The 21,124-nt window shown below is 40.5% G+C and overlaps 1 protein-coding gene across 6 annotated transcripts in view; it reads left to right on the top strand.

Moving 5' to 3' along the window:
• Nucleotides 1-4,785: 4,785 nt before the first annotated feature.
• The window catches only part of FAM13B (family with sequence similarity 13 member B), a 51,271-nt gene continuing 34,932 nt past the window's right edge, over nt 4,786-21,124 (top strand). For 5 of the 6 annotated variants that reach the window (XM_040603474.1, XM_040603473.1, XM_040603476.1 and 2 more), the window contains exons 1-4: nt 4,786-5,045; nt 15,975-16,141; nt 17,133-17,324; nt 17,781-17,993. In XM_040603474.1, the coding sequence (XP_040459408.1) occupies nt 17,168-17,324; nt 17,781-17,993 (370 nt within the window). In that variant the 5' untranslated portion in view covers nt 4,786-5,045; nt 15,975-16,141; nt 17,133-17,167. The remainder of the gene's footprint in view (nt 5,046-15,974; nt 16,142-17,132; nt 17,325-17,780; nt 17,994-21,124) is intronic. The other variant, XM_040603477.1, reaches the window with a different exon arrangement.

The raw sequence follows: 21,124 nt of genomic DNA, 5'->3' as shown, positions 1-21,124 counted from the left end.
TTTCTAATTGAAGGGTTTCATACATCATCATTTCCAAAAATCATTTCCCAGTTTTATAAGCTTGCTACACAGAATAAGCCAAACACATACGTATTACATACTGTGTACAAGGTCAATGATTATGTAAGAAAGTGGTAATCAGTAAGTTCCACCTCTGTTAACTTCTGCCTGTTCAAATGAACGCTGCAAGTATGGTATGTTAAAAGCTGTTTTTCTTCTCTAAAATGTAAAAATAAATACATAATAATATAAGAGACTATTTTCCTTTCACAGCATCTGAAGTGAACAGCTAGCTCTTCAGAACCTGACTGAACTAGAATGTTTCCAATGACTACTTTTATGGCTTTTTTTCTTGCAAATATATGTGAAGAAATTAACTTCAGTCTTATTAAGGCTCTGTCTTCAGAACAGGGTTAACTTGAGCTCTCTATGCTCAAACTGACTCCTCTGGAGTTAGTATACTTGGAGTGTGAGTGACCACACCATGAAATAACAGGAGAGCAGCACAGAGTGATTGTGTTGGCAGCTGACAATTTGTGCTGACTTGGACTGTAGCCTTTCCTCAGCTCCAGTTAAAAGCGCCATGGAGGCTCAAGAACGGATCCTTGTGAGTGCAAAGAACGGGAATTCAAAAGGGATGGGGACATCATTCAAGCATTTCAAGTTAACTTCTAAGTGGAGGCTGGCTTTAGGGCATGAGTTCATGTCTGTCCACAGCCCGAACCAGTGAATGCAGAGGAAAGCAAGTAGGAAGTAAAAACCAGAAGTGTGCAATATTGTAATTTTCGCTTGTCTGATGTATACATTGAATGATTTTTTCTCTTTGGATGAATACTAGCTTGCATAAAATTCAAATAATTCGGCTGTCTACAGATGGGGGGGGGGAGTGTGGGAAGGGGAACAGAAGGAAGGAAATGGAACTGAGAAGACTGAATTAACCTTTCAATGTCTTCGATTTCAAGAAGGAAAGAATTATCTCCTGTTAAGTCTGCAGCCATGCAATTAAATGTGAACAAGCCTTAGAAGAACCATTCGCCCCATTTTCCTAGATCTCTATCTTAAAGACAGATCTTCCAAAACAAAGATTCAGATCCAAAAGGTATTCAAAGTCAGGGGAAAAAATCTTATGCTGTAAATATTTATCTTAATCACAGAACTCTGGTAGAAAAATGAGTAAAAAAGTCTGACATTTACGTAGAACACATGCCTTCGGTATTGAATTCAGTTAAAAAAATTCCTTACATATGTGTCTGGTAATGGTAGACAGTCTTTGGAAAGTTGAATGTCTTTCTCTGTGCTGGAGTTTCTGTTTCCATGAACCAAGTTCTTTCCCTTCTTTGCTTCAGCACTGTGAAGCTTCATTTGTTAATACAGGGCAAAGCTTTAAAAATGGACTTTGATTCTTAGGTGCCTTTTTGACACCGTGAGTCAGAAGAACTGGATAGTTGCTGATTCAGGAGCCTCCATGGAGAGTTACGGATGTCCAACATGGCCAAGTGTCTTGTGTGGACATCCTGAAACAAAATGTTTTATTAGAAAATTTTATAATGCTGGAAAAGAGAAACGAAGTAAAGACTCGGTCTGGGGACATGTCCCTGTTTCTGGATGAAATATGCAGGAAAGGAAAGCATTTTGCAGAGCAACCAGCTGGAAAGTGTTACTGTTTGCTAAATCTTCTTTGGTGTTGAAAGGACTCATGTTTGTCAATATTTTTGCAACATACCAATAGGATCCATTTAAGACAAAACCTGATCTGTTAAGACAACGCTTCCAAGTCCAGAAGAGAGGGTATATCAAATAATATTTTTGTGGATGAACAATTAAACCCAAAAGCAAATACTTCGCTGACACATAGAAAATTGTGTGTGTCCCCTTCCAAGTAAAAACTGTTGGCATGTAATATACAGCAGCATACATACAGTATTACACCAGATGGTGTCTTGCTTTGCTATGCATCAGATTTCTATTTCCTTCTAGTAATATAACGACCCAGTAAGAAGGTAAAGAATTGCACGACAGGCTATCAGTGTTCAAAGGATTGCATGGCATTGCAAAATTGATTTAAGTTCTGGAGTATTCTAGCTCAGTTTGTACTAAGTCCTGTACAACAGTGAGCACAGCTGGGACAGGGCTATTTTTCTTTCACTTGCTTCAATTTCTGGTGAGGAATAATGTAGGGCTGTTGCTGGAACTAGACTTAATTGGAAACCAAAGTGTTCAGAGCGTATTTATTCTAAAGTCATACTAGGTCAGGACTGACATCAGGGACCCATGAAGGAAACATGGCTCCAGTTCTTCTGTGACATATGCTGGTAACAATGACTTGTGCTCATGAATAGCTCTTCCTGAAAACAAGGGAATTGCGCTAGTAATTAGATACACCGGGTTACTTTATGAGCACCTAGCAGCAGAATCTCTGCACAACTTTTAGGCTGAACAATTTAGCTGGACGTGTAAGAGAAACTGAGCTGCAGAAATGGCTCACCCTTTGTCGTTGTGGCTCTGGACTTGGATTTACTGATGGCACAGGGATGCTGTGGCATTCTGGCTCTTCGGTCCTAGGAGCCAGATGCTGACCAGATGCATTGGCCAAGCTTCTGGAGCTGTGCAGCAGCTGGGGAACGGGTCCTTCTCCTTGTGAGCAGCCTCACACCAAGGCCTTGTCACTGTGCAAGGCAATGCATTGTCATACGTCCCGAAATGTGGGTGACAGTCCTACGTCACGTAGTGTGCCTGCAGCCACACACCTGCACAGCTCTTGCTTGTGCTGGGGCTGCTCTGCATGTGCCTGCAGGTTTGGAGAGGGTAAACGAGACTGTCCATGCTGTCTTGTCTAGACTGCCAAAACTGGGCTGAGTGTCTGAGCTGTGCGGCGGTCTGAGTATCACGTTAGTGGGAGAATTACAAAGTGCTACTATAAAATCTGAGCTGTGCCCTGAGATAGCGAAAAATGGACAGGGACAGCTACCACATTGCTCCTTGGTAACTTTTAGAAATGATCCAAGAGGCAGATGCCTTGAATAGCTGTATTTCAGCAGTGTAACCATGCAGATGCTCATTAAGTTGTTGCCTCCCTTTCCTCTGTATTTACTATCTTGGAAAGAGTGGCTGAAGCGCCCGGACTCCCAGGTTCTCCTCAACCTTTTAGAAAAAGGCAGCGGGAACACAAAGTGAGCAGAAAAGACTAAAATGGCAACCTGGGACTGCATATGTCTGCCCCCTGCAAGGAACATTGGAAGCGTTTGAAAGGAGGTAGGATAAGCTGGCACGAAATGGCGTACTCGGAGCCAGTTCAGAGGAGGGAAGACACTGTCTTGGACTCAAAACCAGCGAACAGGTGCTGTGCAGTGCCTGCCTACCTGCCTGCCTCTGCTGTCTGTCTCCTCGCGCTGCGTGTGTTTTCTGTGTCAGGTTTCTTGCAGTTTTATTCCTGTCAACTGGCCAACGTATCTGCTGGAGAGCCAGCTGGAGTCCGCTCTCTCCCATGTTTCATCAACAAAATTGCCAGCTTGTTCTGATTCAGTATCTTTATTGTTGTTGATGAGGCTAAATGAATCAGAAAGAACACAGCTATGTATACAAAATACAAATTCAGAAAGCTCATCCTGATGCAAGGAAATTTTACTAGCTGTTCGAGGAGAGAAATCTGCTGTGCAAGTGGACTGACAGCAAATACAGACCTCCTGAGAAGTTGTTTGCCCTGACCCCACACACTTTATTGTTTTTGTATGGCACCTCCTAACTATACGAGGATCTTCTAGCAGGAAAACACAGTTTTAGATCTGATTAAAACCAGGCTGATTTACCGAGGAATCGTGACTCTCCCTTCTTCGGATTCTAAATGCAAAACCTCTTAATGAGTCTTACAAATGTATCTCTAGATAAAATTTAGAATCCATGTTGGAGAACCTGAAATAAAAACCCTCCCAGCTATCGGCAATACAGAAGTTTCAATGCATCCCATCCTCCTCCTACCGTTTTCCTGCTTTCATACCTTCTTTTGTCAGTTTTTCACGGGAAGAAAAGCTTTCCCCCGAGAGCTTTTTTTTTTTAAACTAAATCCAAATTTCCTTAAACGCTTTATTAAACCCACCACCTATGGCTGCTGGCACCGCATGCCAGAAAAAGCTGTTGTAGTTTCAACGTGGCATGTGGGAACACAGACTGTCGGGCTCGGCTCTTCACACTTCTGGCATAAGCTGGCGTCTCCTCGCTCGTGCTAACTCGGTGTAAGGGTGCTAAATTTTGTCTTTCAAAACGCATTAGCTCTTTGTCAAAGGGCACTGGGTTACTTCTGGCGCGCCTACGCTCGGGAAAAGTTCGGGAGCGATCGCTCTGGATGCTTTAATTCAGAAAATCCGCAGGGGCTGCTCCGACCCGGTCCTGGGGGCGGCGGCGGGCCGGGCAGGGGGCACCGGCGGCCGCTCTCCGGGCGCCCCGCGCCCGCCGGGCCCAGGGCTGAGTCACGCCGCGGGTGAACCGAGAAAAAGGAGGTTAATGCCCGGCTAGCCGCCCGCGGCTCCCGGGCGCGGCGCCGCCTGCAGCCGGGCAGCCCGGGGCCATAACGGCCCGAGGCAGGCCGCGCCCCCCGGCCTTCAGCCCCCTGCCCCGGGCGGCTCCACCCGCCGGTGCGGTGCCTCAGCGAGGCGCGGGGCTGCCGCGGCCCCCTCACCCGGGCCCCCCTCAGCCCCGCCCCGCGGCGCCGCCAGCGACCCCTCCCCGCCCCGCAGCACGTGACCCCGGGGGAGGGGGCGCGCGCTGCACCTGTCAGTCAGCGCGTCACTTCCGCCAGTTGCCGCCGCTACCGTTGGGGACCCCCCGCTCGCGGAGGCGCGCTCGAGCGACCGAGCGGCTCTGGGGACGGACGGCGCCCGGGTCCGGGCAGCGCGGCGGCCGCGGCAGACGGCGGGGGCGGCCGAGGGAGGAGGCCTGCGAGGGGAGCGGAGCGGCGAGGAGAGGCCCGCGCCGGCCCCCGGGGTAGGAAGAGGCGGAGGAACCTGCTGCTGGTGCTGAGGACGGCGGGGAGGGCGAGTCACCCGGCAACGGTGAGGGGCTGCGGGGCGCATGCGCGGGGCCGCGCGGGCCGGGGCGGCCGGCGGGGGGTCGCCCCTCAGCCGCGGGGGCGGCGGCCCGGGCAGAGCCCCCCTTTTCCCCGGGAGGCGGCTTGCGGGGCAAGCAGGGTGCCGGGCGGGCTTCAGGAACCTTCTGGGACCGGCGCTGAGGAGGGCGCGGGAACTTCCTCGTCCGGGCGGCGGAGGTGGCGGGGCTGGGCGCGCTGCAGCGCTGCGCCGGGCAGAAGTTGCTAGAGCCTTTGGGAGGGAGCTGTCAAGTCCAGGGGCTGTGCGCCCCTTTCCCAGCTCGCACAGGCGGCTGTAGGACCTTCGAGGCAGCCCTGACAGCAGCAGGGATTTCTTGGCTCTGCCAGCGGAGTTGTCTGCCGAGCCTGTTCCCTCCTCCCACGGTAGATCAGCCTTGTCCCCCCCGCGATGGGGCTTGGCACGCTGACAGCATTAGCCTGGCAGCTCCCTGCCAGCAAAGTTGCTTCCAGAAGTTAAAACAGTGTAGTCCCTAAATCTGTGCGTACGAAGGCAGCGCTAGCGTTAAGAACGCCAGCTTATGGATTTGGCGCTTCAGCCTGTGATCAAATGTATTTTCTGAAGAATCTGTCAGTGTGGGTTTCCATTGTTCTTGGAAACTCCTTAGGGATTTAAACGTTTATGCTTCTTGCTCCCAGAAAGTTGTCTTAACATGAGATGTTCTAGTGCAAGGGTACTTCTTCCAGGTTTGAAAAAAAAAAAAACCACAAAACCTAACCCCTAACGAAAACCAACAAAACACCCAACAACAAAAGCACCACAATCGAACGCAGCAACTTGAACTTCTAATACACAATTCTCGAGCTCCTTGGTCTGGCTGTGTTTTTAAATTTTTACTGCTGTCAGGCTCAAGGTGGGGGGAAAAAGGAACAAATGAAAATAGTAAATACCACTTAGTGACTGGCCTTTTATCTTTTCTTTAAAAAAGAAACAATATATCAAGACCTACACAGCTGTTTATTTTTTCCAGGCACATATTCCTGAGCGTCTTCCAGGGTAGAATAGTTAGGGTGTGATTTTGGGGTAAATTGTTGAACTGGATTAGCATTTAAGTGTGAATGTTTACTGCCTTCTGTACAGTTTAATCTGCTAGTGTAAAATAAATAAAAGAACAGTCTAGTTTGTTGGCCTATATTATAACAAATTCAGCTGCCTTGTTCTTCTGTTTTCTATCTTGGTGGGGTTTTTTTTACTGCTCATTGCTAGTAAATCGATTTTTGTGTTCTTCGTTGCACAGATTTGAAGGTATTTAGGATCTTTTTTTATCTGCTTAGTCTGTATTTTGTATATTGTCTGGCACTATAGGGATCCTTTCCTTGTCTTGACAACAGTTGCAATAAGGAATCAAATATCTGAATGTTTTGAAAGTGTCGGACTGGAAATTTACAGTATTATTTTAGAAAAATCAATCAAGTAGCGTGTTTCATGGCTATGTTTAAAGAAGTTGACTAGGAGTGGCTCCTCATAATTTCTAATGCTTGCCAATTTTGGCATGGACAACGTGTCAAAACGTCTGAGTTTGGCAAATTATAGTTCTTATCTGCTCAGTCTTCGTCAGTTTGGGCTCAGTTTGGCCTCTTGCTGTGTACATTACTAGTCATATTGGAGGACCTTCTAACAGCTCATTAAAAGGCTTAATTTAACATTTGTCATCTGTGGCTCGTAATGCAAGACCTGTGCAAGCAGTGAAATTTTTGTTTCTAATGTACGTAACAGTGTGTTCGCAGAAGCAGGTGAGGCTGAAGAAATATTCTATGCATTTGGAATAGACACTAGTAAGTTTTGCAAAAGCCCCTGCTTTCTGTGCGTGAAGGCTTTTTGTGGCGATTTTTTCCTTTTCGAATACTAACCTTTTGATCTCTGGTCAAATGTTTATAGCTCAGCAGTGATGTCTTTTTCTAGGGCTCATTAGAAAGTGAGTAAAACCTGCCAAGTCTGAGGTGATTTTTTTAGTTTGGAATATTTTTTTTTTCTTTGGGTGGTGGTTTTGGTCTGTTCCCCAACCCCCCCCCCCCCCCCCCCCCCCCCGCCTTCCGAAGGTGCAGCTCTAAGGAAGAGGAAGTGATGTCGGTAAGAGAATGCCTTCAAGTTGTCCTTAAATTCTGTGCATAACACCAGGTTATTTTTTGCTGCCATGTCAGCACACACACAAAAAAAATCTAGTAGCCTTTAGGATGAGAGCAAATGGACTTCTTGCAGGGCAATTCAGTATTTGCATTTGTAAGGATGAAAGACAGTAAACCCTTTTAACTTTTTTTTGTATTGCAGGCCCTGTTAGGCATTTATTAATCATTTCAAGTGTGAGGACTATTACTTAAGAACCAATATAATAACACTTTATCTAAATATCTCAGGAGGAGATGCAGAGTTGAAGGAGTATTAAATCCTCTGTGAAGGGCTATGAGGAGGGGAGATTTGTTACTTGTCATGCAGTTTAAGTGAATATCAGTTACTCAGCAGAGAGGCTGTATGTCTCATGTCAAAATTGTATTCAGACAGAGAATATAAGAATTTTGCATTGCTCCCTGGAAAGTTAGTAAAATTGGGTAATTAATTTTAGAGTCTCTTGCTGACTATTGTTTTGTGTAAGCTCTAAATTTTACCTGCAAAAACTTTGTTTGAGAATAATGACTAGCTGTCTCAAGGCTTTATTAAATGCTGATTTGGCTTTGTAGTTTTGTGCTGGCTTCATAGCCAGCTTGCAGGATTTGTGAAAGTTCAGTCAATTTAGGTGGATCCTGTATTCTTACAGTCTAAAAGCTAATGTATTTGTTACTGCATCTTCTACCAGGCTTTTTTTTTTTTTTCATAGACCTGATTTGTTTTGAAGTCTTAAAACCCATTGTTTAGAAGGCAATTATGGTGCTGAAAAATTGTTACATTTGCAACATATGGGTGGAGTAGTTAGTTACTATCACAACAAAACTACTAATTTCACTATACTCAGAATATGGCCCTAGATGCAGCTGCAAAATATTACCTGTTTCTTGTAACGAACAATGCTGCTGTTATGGTCTCTTACCTGTGAACGCATGAAATTTTATCCTGTATATTTGTCTTAAAAAGAAAAATATGACAAACGAGCTTAAAGTAAAGATGCTGCATTATGTTTATGTGCAAACAGCTTGTAACAAAGTAGTTGCAGAGGCTTTTTTTGTATTGAGAGGTTTAAATGGTTTATTTTCTTGCCTATCTGGACACTGGTAAGGACGTTTGGGTGGGGCAGCTGCTGGGTCAGAGCAGAGTACCTAGTGGGAACCCTGAACTGATGTTGAGGTTCTGGTCTCTCTAGTAGCTCTCTTCCTATGTCTCTTCTGTTCCACGCTCCCTGCAGTGTGTTCAGGATTAAAATTTGTGCTCAGCTGTGTAGGATAATAATACCTGGACAAAATTGAAAAGATGAGAGCTGGAATCTTATGAGTGTGGCTCTTTCTTCCTTTGTACTCTTCTTTTAAAGTGTGTATATTTGAAATGATTTCCCCCCTTTTTGCTGAACTTCACATTTAATTAAATCTTTTGTTGTCTTATCATTTTTAAATGTAATCAGGTTACGTAATTTTAATCTGCAATGTAATTTTTAACCTTGGGATTTCTGGTGTTATCTTCACATTTGGTCATGATCAAGTTGCCACAAGAACTGGTTGTGGAGGAGACCTTATTAGTAGTCCCGTCTGTCCCCCCCCTTTCCCCCAACCCCGCTTCTCCCTTGCAATTCAAAGAGTCATTGCTACAGAATTGAACTCTTCATTGAAATGTCTTACTCCTTCAGTGGGGAGGCTAAGACTGTCCTTTATTTTGGTGGCACGTGGTCATCGTTATGACAGAGGCAGTGTTTCTATAGCTAATGGGCTGTGTGTTACGTTTCGTAATATGTTGAGTTCTGATGTGTATTTCTGCTTACCTGTTTGGGAGGGGGAGAAACAAGCTGATGATAAATGTATGAAATAGGATAACTTATGTATAATAAATTAAGTGCATTATATATTTATAGTTTGCTTTTTTTGGTGTGTCTGAGGTAGCTTGACTTCTTTTCCAAAGTCTGTTTTAACAACAGTGACCGTTGTTAAGCTGCTTTGGTTTTATAACGTGAACCTTTCAAGTTGCATAGTTTTACTGATAATTTCTTCCTGTCTGTTACCTTACTGTACTTTTATAATGCCATTGCACTTAAGTTCTGTGTTATCTGATGTAGTGGCAATTATATGTATGTGGTTGGTGGAATACAGCTTTACTTTGGGGGGAGGCAAGTAGGATGAATACAATTAGCTGTTACACAAGACACAAAAGCCTTTTTATTTATTAACTACCGTTGTTAAGAATGTGATGGGATCTGTGTGAGCAGGAAGTTTCCTTATAATTCTGCACATGTGCATTGGCAGCAGCAGCTGAGAGCAAATCTGGCAGTGTTCAGTGGTGGGTGTGAAGCAGTGAGCAAACATCCATCTACTTTTTTCTGGTATCGCTGATGGTTTTATTCAATTCCTCTTGCTACAATGTAGTTGTAGAAGGATTACGAGTTGCTGTATTGCTGTAAAGCTGTTAAAAAGCCTTTGGATTTTATCTAGTAAGTGAATATAAAATGTTACTTTGCATATCAAAACACTTGAAAATCAGCTAACGTTTTGGTGATCTGTCAGCTTGCTCTTTCAAAATGTAAAATTTTTGGGAATGTTGCTTAAATCAGTCACTATTTGAGGTTTTACTAATGTTATTGCAATACAGTTGCGAAATGCTTGATTTTCTTCTTAAAATTTGAAGTTCTGTAGGGTTTTTCCCCCTAAATTTGGCATTTAGTCTAACTAAAGCCTGTCCACTTTTCTGCCTCTCATGAAGGGGCAGATAGGATATGCCTGTCATGAAGATCAGTATTTGATGATGGCTTTTTCAGAGAAAGTGTAATCAGGTAAAAAATCGAATTAAAAATAGAATAAAAAATTTTATCAATTTTACTAGCATCTTTTTTCAGAGGGGCTTTCATGAGTTGTGTTGTTGCTTTCTTTCACAGTAATGACATAAAGGCTTAATCTGAATTATTCCAATTTGTAAATTAAAAAGCTTGCTGGTACATTTCCAGGAAACAAAAATGGCATCACAGTGGCTTTCTACTAAATCTGATACTTTATTTTTTGTGCTTTTATTTACTCTGTCAGTATAACCAGGATTTTGTCAGTTGAGTATTTTCTGAGGCTCTCAGAAGTGCTAGTGGCAGATGATGGAGAATTTCAACTGATTGAGTTGAGGTCGTGTGTGTGTGAGAGAGTACACTCGTGAAGGCATATACATGCAAGTAGTGAGTTTATTAATTAAAGAACTGGTGTTCAGGCTTCTACTGACTCCTTTTGTGAATGTGTGCAAAACTGCAACAAGCTTGTTTTCTTTTGATTCCTGTTTAACCAGGAAACAAACATGTCAGGGAAGAGTTAGTAACTGTTGTACCAAGAAATGAAAGGAGCAGGGAAGGGAAGTCTCATCTGCTTGAAAAGACATCTATTCTACCATAGTTTCTTTCAAGACTGCAAGTTAAATTATGTCATTCTACTTATTTTAAAACATCATGCCTTTATGGGGCTGGGGAGTGTATTCTGAAGAAGACCAGCTTGTTGAATTTAAAACAGTAACTGAGCCCAGTTGTCTGATTTGCCAGTACAGACTCTTATACCAAAATGCCTTTCAATAGCTGATCTCACTGGCAGTCAAAAAGAGAAAATTCTGCTTTAAGAATCTGTTTTAAGCTAATCTTGCTGGTTTTAAAACTTCTATAAAAATTTTTTGTTTTGACTACTCAAATATATTGCGTACTTAAATGTAGCTTTAAAATTGATCATTTTTTTTTACGTGGAGGATATTCTGTGTCTTCATATTCAGACACTTGCACAGCATTGCATGCTTTTAACTGTGCTCTTGACAGAAATACCATTTGTCTTTTTTCCATGTCCTGAATTTGACGTAGTGTTCTGTTTGTTTGCTTAAAGAGTGGGGTGGGTTTTTGTCAGGGTGTGGTGTTTTTTTTTAATTTTCCTCCAATCCGTGTCCCCTACCCCAACCTGGTCATCTTTTCACTTTTGACTGGGTTAATTCAAATGGGCAATATACTCTGTTTTTACCTGTTAGCTGAACAAAAGCTGGTAATCAGGTGAGCAAATACTCTTCTGCCCCAAACCATTTCATCCATCGGGAATGCCAGCAGTAATTTGACTATACAAATGGCACAAAAATAAGTTAGTGTCAGTTGTTATGATCATGACAGTGCATTTAAAAAAAAAAAACAATTTCCTTATATCTCAATAAAACTTAAGAGCTAAGAGAAGAGTGCTGGTTGCCATTTTTTAAAAACCAGAAATTAAATAGTGTGTAGTACAGCAGTTGCCAGATGGGGCTGTATGTTCTACAGCGAGCTGGTACGCAAAAGTTTCGCAGGCAAACCTCGCTCATGCTCACACCTGGCAGCTGGCTCTGGATGATGTCATTACATGAGGAAAGTTCCTGTGATTCCAAATTGGAATCTGTCATAAATTTAGGCTATAATTTAGAAATTCCTAGAATCTGTTATAACTTCAAACATCTCAAACTTGGTTAAAAAAAATAATTCTTTATTTGGATTTAAAAGTATCTGTACTATATGCATCCAAAGGGACATCAGAGTTTTGTCTAGTTATAAGTCAGTCATGTAAGTAACATAATATGTTCTCTTTATTTATCAAATATGGAGTAAGAAATTAAAAACTTTGAGACATGTAAATGTTTTTGTGGAATTTGATTTATAAATAAACCTCCTTATATTGCAGAAAGTGAGCATTGATCCTCGTTGTATTGGAGGATGTGTACGTTTTGTGGTAGGACCCTGCGTGCAGGCCTGTGGGTGGCTCACAGGATTACAGCACAGCGTTCTGAAAAAAACAGTCTGAACCTGGTGTGTATTTCCTGAGAAGTAGGGACAAGCGATTTTTTTGTCCTATATATAACAGTATTTTTTCCTATCTAAAAGTCTTACATTTAGATTTTACTTTTCATATGTTTCAAAAGAAAATGTGGGATTAGCAGACAATATCAGTAAAATAATATATTAAAAATAGAGCAGAACAGCAGTCGCTGTTAGCTTTGGTTTTTGGCTTCACAGATGATACGGAATTCTTGCTAGGTAAAACAGGCAAGTAAAATAATTGCTTACATAGCTGAGACTTGTGGCACAAATTTTATACACAGAATTAATGTTTTCATTCCTATGGCATGGTATCAGTTTGTTACTTTTTTTATTTTTTTATTTTTACTTCTTGTAGTTTCATTGTTTGTTTGTTTTTTTTTTTTAAGGAAAGGTAGGGGAGCCCTGAGGACTTCAGTTTAAAATGACACCCATATATTTGTAGTTCAGCCAGCAATGTAAAAGCTGAACTAAATTTAAGTCTAAACTTTCATATGTATTCCTCAAATATTAAGTTAGGCATGTATTCTGTGTTTTCTTCAGTGGCATGTCATATGTGGGTGTGAATACTTCAGCTGCCAATAAGTGAATGCTATTATGATGGCAAAATGAAACTCATGGTGCTGTTTTCCCAGCAGACTCTGTGAAAGTCCTTGCCTTATTTAAAAAAACAACCAACAAACAAAAAACCCCCACCAAAACCTAAACCAAACCCCCTAAGAAACAGTAGTTGTTTTTGTTTTTTTTTTTAAATAACAGATGAGAGCACTGAAATACACAATACAGAATACATGTTTTACCCTTGCTAAAGATGCTTGGGCTCAAGGTGTTGCATAGGACATAGCATGATGTTTTTCAACCTCTTGTAAAATTGTGGTATAATATGTGGTCACAATAAGGTGTATTTTTATTTTTCTGTAGTTCTGTAGCAATATACTGTAGCTTAGGAGATCTTTCTAAATGTTTGTAGTAACAAGGAGGGAAGGTAGGTGGAGATGCAACAGAATATTTATAATAAAGCACGAGGTAGTTGAGTTTTGGTGTGGGTTTTCTTGTTTGTTTTTTTTAATTTTTTTTTAAATTATTGTGTTTCTCTTGATAGGACTTATGAGGTACGTAGGCTATGGAATTGGGAGGGGGAAGCACATGTTCAAAAGGGTCAGGGTAATATGGTCAAAATTAGGAATACTTGACTGAATGGATCAGCTTCTGGTTTCTGAGATATTTGATCTCGGCAAAAAAAATAATATTAAAACCCCCACAGTATTTCCAAAAGACTCTAGAAATAAATTTAAAGGTTATATATCTTGTCCTAGTTTTCTTACTGTGTCTGCATTGAAGTGTACATCCCGAGTCAAGGGAGGGCAAGTGGGAAAGCTGTTGATCAATACAAGAAGTGGAGATATAGTTAATTATTAGCAGTTTCTGAGCCTATCCTTCAGTTTTACAGTGTTGGAAATAACAGGAAATAAATCTTCTGGAAGTCAGACCACTTTTTAAAAGTTTCTGGCTTTTTCTAGACTTGGTAAATATCAGATGCATTGTATCACAGCCTGTGAAGATTACACCAAAGCATGTACTAAAAGGCAAAAAACTTAAATGCTCTGAAAAGAAACTGGTGAGTGTAATGATGTATTGAAGTGTGTGTATATAACAATATGTGTATCTGAGAGGGTGAAAATTAGGCTTTCTTTCACTAATTCTTCTAGGTGATGATAAGCCATACAAAACTTTGTTTAAAGTATAAACTTGGGTTGTAAATCCGGTTTTGCTAACAATGAGACAACTGGGCTGTTTCAACTTCATTGTTATGTTGCCAAGGGAGTTAAAATAGAATTCTGTCTTTTTTATTTTTTTCATGTGCCCTGAATGAAATTGATATTCAGGTAGCCTGTTTGTCTGCAGCACCTGATAAAAATGTTATGCTTTATGTCAGCTAAGCTGGAAGTTATCTTTGCTAAGAAAGCTGGACCTCAATTGCTCATTTGGTGCTGAATTATAAAGAAGTGGTTGCTTCTAATTTGCTCTTTTTATTAGGTGATGTTTGTTTGTTTGTTTTAGCTAGACAGCCTGAAGCATTGTGGCAGATCCAGCAAAGATTTTTTTTTTTTTCCCAGCTGCCATTAACCCCACAACTGGCTAACATGAGTCTTGCTGGTTTATTGTGGATAGGTTGACTTCGATAAACTTGCAAAAATAGACTTTGTGCATCTTCATATTTCAAAAGTTGCATGATATATTGGGATTGATTGAAGTCTGCTTGCATGCAAAGATTGTGTTGACTGTCACTGAATATACCATAATAATAAGAAAAATGGCTGGGCAGTGTCTTCATAAATTGTAGGACTCGTGAATTGCAGCTGCTTCACTGTTGAAATCTGGCAGGATCTTTTAGTAACCCAGAATACACAATGACAGATCTGAACATGATTGGTTAAAAAAAACAAACCAAAAAGTAAAGTCTGTTGACTGGATATAACCCTTCATTTTCTATTGTCACCTCACCTGGAGTCCTGATCTCAGACCAGGATCCAGTTGTGAGACACATAACAGATTTACAACCTTTGTGTGATACAAGCAATAGAAAGATGACAAAGAACTGAAAGAAATATTGGTCAGTATTGCTTATATCAATAGGAAAATACAGAAAAAACTTTTGGGCCTGAAATATTTTTTTCTCTAGGCATCAATGCAAGAAAGTTTTGAGGAGGATGAAGCAATCTTGTATAGAGCTTATGGCCAGCTCCCTAAACACGTGGGTGCAGTTTTGGGGAGGATTAGGAGCAGGAAGATGTTATTTATTCAAACAATTGGAAGGAGTCTGCATTCCTGATGTCGTAGGCTAATGAATGGACTGGCATTTTGGTACTGAGAGTACTAACTTGTCAGACCTTTGGAAGCGAAGATGAAGTGGATTTCTTCTGATGTGGAATAGAAGCAAGAGCCAATGGGGCAACAAAGAGAGGGAAGGTACTTTTCTCGAGTCTGCCAGCTGAATTCTCATATTGATCTCAAATTGTGAAGCAGAAGGTTTCGGTATGTGTACTTTAAAGCCAAGGAAAGCCTTTTTATTGTCTAGTTTTGGTGATCTGTGTTATGTTTGTGTGTGTATGTTGCAAGTTAGTTTTGCCCAGTTACAGTTGCTTGAGTTTAATTAGAACATGTAATGGATGAGATCAAGGGACTTGATGTCCCTTTGACTGTATCTGGACGTGAAATCAGCTCCATTGTGTCATGAAGCTGCAATTTAAATTTTTAATACCACAGAGAACCAAAATGGGTATTGCTGTGGTTTGTAGCTCTTTTGAGAGCTGACAACATGAAAAATGTCCAGATAGTTGGAATTCTAAAAGGTGTAAAAAATGTGGGTGGTTCTAGGGAATCTGACTGGGAGGAAGTTGCCTCCTGTATCGAGATCTGATGATTACATCGACTTTGAAGTGGCAGTTAGGACACATAATCAACTTTCTAGAAAAGGTGATCTGTACCACTGAAAGCTGGTTGACTCTCTCATGTTCTGTAGTTAGGACTTAGGTTTTGGTCGTGCCATTTAACAATGATGTGTTAAACCAATGTGTGAGACCCTTCTAAAAATTGTATAGCCATTAAATGTTTTAGTATGGTAGATACTATAAAACACTTCTGTCTAACCCACTTAGCCCTTTGTGATTCTTTGGAAGAAGAATGAATGAGTCTGAAAATTACTTTGTAATTGTTAAGGCTTAGATGTCCCGCAATAACTTTTACTTTGTTTGGTTAACTCCTAAGTGAAAAAGGGGATTTACTTTTTTTGCGTGCTCCCCCATGAGCCATGCTAATGCGGTCTTCTTGCTTGCTTGTTCAAAACAAGAAACTGATGATTTGACAAGGAGAATTCCTCAGATGTGATGTGTAGACTTGTGACTGAGTTTACAACTGCTGAAAACTTTATGGTCTAATAATACTTTCCTTATTTTTAGATTAACTGCTGAAGTACTGATCGAGTTCTGCTATTCTTCAATGAGGAACTACAGGCTGATCTTTTGCCATAATCTTAAACAACCATAAATGACAAAAGTATGCTTGGTCAGTGAGGGCAGCTGGCGCAGAAAACGTTTTTCAAACTCGGCTGTTTAAGTACTCTGAGGTAGGTTTTTTTAAACTACTTTACTTGGGCTATAAAAAAAAAAAAAAGGAAGTATGGATTTCAGTATGTCTAATCTATTAGAACTTACCAATCCATTAGTAAACAGAGAATTAAGTTTGGTTGCAGTGCTTTCACTACCAGTATGTATTTCATGTTCTATGTGCCATCCTGTGTGAAAGCGATTGCTTGCATTTAAGCAAGTATGTTTTCTTTTTATTATTATTTTTATCTTGAAGCGACAGTTTCTTCTTTGCTGGAAGAAATATTTTGGGTTTGACAGGATAACAGTTTAACTGAGTGACTTACACTGCCTTTGGTAATACCTTTGTTATCTACCGAGATCCTTTATCAAGCAAAGACTTGCAAGTAAAGCTTGATCTTCTGCATGATAGGAAGATGGTATCACCGAGCATCTAGAAACTAGTTTTGGGGGTTTTATGTTTAGTAAAATTTTTAATTTGATGCAGGTGTTGAAAGCTTTATTGTGTAAACCAGAAACTGCCAAATATAGTAGAAGTTGATTGCAGTGCAATTGCATATCACAAAATACTTAATCATTTCATGTAACTAAAACTTGGGCTTTTGGCTTGGTATGATCTACTAGTTTCATTTCCTCTCGAGAGGCTTTTGTGTTGAATTTTCAAAGCCTGACTGATAAATACTGTCAGAAAAGGTACTGAAGAATCTAGTTCTTCCACTGTACCTTAGAACTTAAATAACAATGTTGTAACTAGAATTTTCTGAATTTCCTTTGCTGCTATATATGTTCTTCTCAGTCCTCTGTTGAGGATTGAACAGAATACCTTGGTAATTGTAATTTATATAGTTAGCTGTATTTGGAGTCATTACAGAATTTTTAAGTCAGTGAACTAATTAAGAGAAACTGGAGAGTATTTGCGTTAGGTAATTAAAATGCATTGTGTTACAGAACAATATATTCAACAGCATAAACTGAAATACGCTTTTTGTTTTAATTCCTCTTACTTGACAGAAAAGACAGCTTTGATTTTTTGGCTGCAAAAAGATATGAGGAAGAGCTCCTCCCCTTCCTTGAGTAACTGCAACTCTGTTCTTGCTAACAAAATATTTGGAATTCCACTTGATGAGCTGCAGCAAGAAGGGCAACCAGACAATGAGGTTCCATTCATAGTCCGCCATGTTGTGGACTATATTGAGGAACATGGTATGTATTGTCTTACTGTACTTTAAATACTATATTTAACTGTTTTTTTTACAGAATAAATAGTGGTTTTTGGAGAGTACTCGTTTTCTGAAGTTACTTATATTTAATTGGATGTGATTTGGTTGGGGATTTTTTTTGGTGATGCATGCTTCTTTGCTCCTTCTGTTATGTTTGATTGTCACTTTTCTAGTTACCACTAATACAGTCAGCTCAGCAGGGTACTTTATAGGAAATGGTGTGTTTTAGGTACTTACTAACATTTACTTTATTATTGTATTGTTAGCTGGGCCTAAGAATGTGTTTGCTGGGAAAAGGACTGCTGGAAGTCTTGCAAAACTATTGTCCAGACAGTGTTCCATTTAGTGTGTGAATTGTGCCTATCTGATTATCAGTATTCTGATATATTTGTCCATAGTAGATCTACAAGTTTTTTTCTGCAACTTCTTTCTAACTCAGGGGGTCTGGAACAAGAAGGACTTTTTCAAGTCAATGGGAATGCTGAGACAGTGGAGTGGCTTCGGCAGCGATATGATAATGGAGAAGATGTGGATCTGGTTAAAGAAGCAGATGTACCCTCAGCTATTAGCCTTCTTAGATTTTTTCTTCAAGAACTTCCAGAGCCAGTTATCCCAGGCAGTTTGCACATACATTTGATGCAACTTTCTCAAGGTAAGAATTATTTTTTGATTCTGTATGTTTATTATTTTAAGAGTATTAAATCGAGAGTGTAGTGACACTAGAGTGTCTTTGTTCTGTGTAATAACGTGGATACCAGGAGGCATTCAAATATACCTTGTCTTAGTGCAACCCCCAGATAAATAGGTCTTTTTTTAGTAAACTCAGTCTGGGTTCAAAGACACAGTTTATCCTTCATGCAGGAAAACAGTGAAGCTGCCACATGTCATGCTTATTGGTTCTGAATATTCCATGTTCTTGTATGTGAATACTGGGACACTGGTCAAAGCCACTGAAATCAAAGTTGTTTGACAATTTCCCCCACTGATGCTTTAAAAGTGCTAGGGAATGCATTTATCTGTTTTTCTCTTACTGCCTCTGAATCTCACTTGCTCTGCCTATGCTTTCATGGAACTTAAAGCTTTTGTATACTAGAGAAGAGATTGCAAACCCTATTCTCATGTGATATTTGCTTTCCCACTGTGGAGATTTTTTTTCTATTTAAAATTCATTTGTAGGAGGAAAAAAACCCACCTGTCACCAGCATATTGTTGTTGCTAAGTGTGTTTCTTTATATAGTGCAAAACCTTGCCCTTTCAAATTGATACCCATATGCTGGCACAGTATTTTCTTTACATAGTCCCAACTTGTCTATCGGTATCCACTCTCCTGGGTCATTTGGCCTCTGCTGTGAGTGGTGTTGGTCTTGATACATAACTTGACGTAAAAACGCTTGTCTTGCAGCACTACATTACTAAACGCCCTCAAAGGGTACGTTGATGTTTGAGCTCCGCTCCGTATGACATAACTGAGGATTTTGCTGGTTGTCACTCTGCAGGGCTGTTGCTCGTGTTCCTGTGTTAGTACTTCAAGTGCTGGGCTTGTTTTGCTTTGTAAGGTGCACATTTTTGTTTGATTTAATTTACTGTTGAGTTTATTTCTGATAAGAACTTGATAGCACTTGAGATAGTCCTGTTTGTTCAGAGTGGGAACTGGTTTGTAGGATGAGTGAGTATAGCTTAGCTTTCATATGCTGTTCTGCTGTTATTTACCAAGTGCTAAACTGGAGGGTCATCTACAGCAGCGTGAAGCTGCTTAGTTTTCCTCCCTTGGTAGCCCATATATCCTGAAACTTTGAATGTGGGGTGGTTATCTGGGTAGCTGGTGAGCAGAGGCTGAACACTGATGTGTGAGGTGCTAAATAATCTTGTGCTGGAAATAATTTTTTGGAAGCTGCTGACCAGAGGCACTTGTTAACACTGAAGTTCTGTTTGTTTGTCCTGTGCAGCAATGAGAAACTGAGGTGGATAGGGAATTTCATCAGTGATACATCTGCTGTTTGGCTTGTGTTGCTAACATCACGGTTCATTGGACCGAAGGAGCTAGCAAACAGTTGTGGTTTTTTTGTTTTGTGTTTGGTTTTTTCTTCCTGGAAAAGATTAAGACAGTAATGCAGAATGCTGCTGGTTGCTCAGCTAGTACTGCTATACACCTTGATTTGCAATGTTCACTGTCAGGACTGTAAATGAGATTGAGGTATATTCACTTGGTGTGACAGTGCAATTCCCTTCTATGACTTGTAGAATATAGCAAGCAAATTTGGTTTTTTTCCATCTTTGAATAGATGATGACTGTAGAAGAATTTACATATGGGTTGTTTTGGGGAAAAAGAGTTGTTCTTCAGCATGCTGTCTTTACTGTCTTTTTGAAAGTGTAAAATAAAGTGATTTCAGAAAGATTTAAAGTTATCTGTACCATGGAGATAAATACACATAACATTTTAAACCAGTTTCCTTTGGCTTTTGGTATTTTGACTGTCTGATAGACATATCTCAGTTGGTTTCCAACTCATGGTTACAGCATGAGTTGCAATTTAGGCAGAGAAGTTGCTTACAGAAGTGCAGAAGGTGGTAGTAGTTTTGGACCCATAAGGTATTTTCCCTCTTTAGCAGGCCTTCTGTATCGTTAGGTTAAACGTAGTTCCCAAAACAACTTTGTTACACGACTAGGTGTGGCCTTTATACATCTTCTGAGGCTCCTTCTGTGCAGGCCTTAAGGGTGGTTCCTCAAGGGCAAGTGCGTTTAGTACTTGGAAGTGTGATTTTGACACCAGTGTGCTAGGCCATGTGTCCCAGAAGTGTATATCCATTTTTTTTTTTTTTGTTTTTACTGTCTACTGTCTTTTACTGTTTACTGTCAGAGGACTTCAGTTACAGGGACGAACATCCTCACTTTAGGTCTCTGGCTGTTTAGAACCTAAATTTTAGGATAGATTGGTTAGACAAAACATAGGTGTATGTGCTATGTGGTCTTTACTATTACCTTTCTCTCTTGCTGTCTGTCTTTTGGAAAGTCTACTTTGTGAAAGCATTTTTAAAAGTTCTCTTTTGCTGTTCTGTTTTCTAAACACATTTCTAGAGTGAAAACGAACAATAATGCATTCATTTTACTGTGTTACCATTGTTGACAAGTATTTTTCTGTGCCTGGTTACCTGTATTCAAATACTGCAGATGTTGACTGTGTCTGAGCAGGTTAAGTCCTGCACAGTTACTCTTTGGTATTACTGTACATACACAACGGGGAACTTAGCACTTTGATTTGATGTTAAGGACTGGGATGTATCATCCCCCCCATCTAGTGAGGCAAAGTGACTGCTCATCATCTCCAAACATCCTTGTCCCTTTCTTACTGATCTGGGAAGAGTTTCCAAATGGCTGAGAATAAAGGGGAGGCCTGTTAGTCTCAATTTTTCTCCCATTTTGCTTTCCTGACCTTTCTTTTACTTCGTATGGAATTTCTCTGTTAGATACAAACAATTGTAAACTCTTTGAACCTTGTTGCCTGTAACGCTCATAATGTAACAAATGAGCTTTACGGGTAGGTATTTTGATGAAGGATATACAGTTAAATGTGCGGTGAGAATGAGGAAGTTTTATGGTGACCCTTTTTCAGGTCTGAAACTGAATCATCAAGCTAGAAGCTAAGTAGGTGTTAAGATGATTGCATTAAGATTCCTTGTATTCATCAGTTAAGGATTATAAAAGGAAGTAGAGTGTTGAGAATGGAATGCTTATAGAGTATGAAGTGTCAAAGTAGCTTGTCTGAAACAGAATTTAACCAGCTT

This window comes from Falco naumanni, chromosome 8 (assembly GCF_017639655.2).
Source record: "Falco naumanni isolate bFalNau1 chromosome 8, bFalNau1.pat, whole genome shotgun sequence".
Lineage (NCBI taxonomy): Eukaryota > Metazoa > Chordata > Aves > Falconiformes > Falconidae > Falco > Falco naumanni.
The sequence above is the reverse complement of the archived record's forward strand: the minus strand, read 5'-3'. Positions and strand labels throughout refer to the sequence as shown.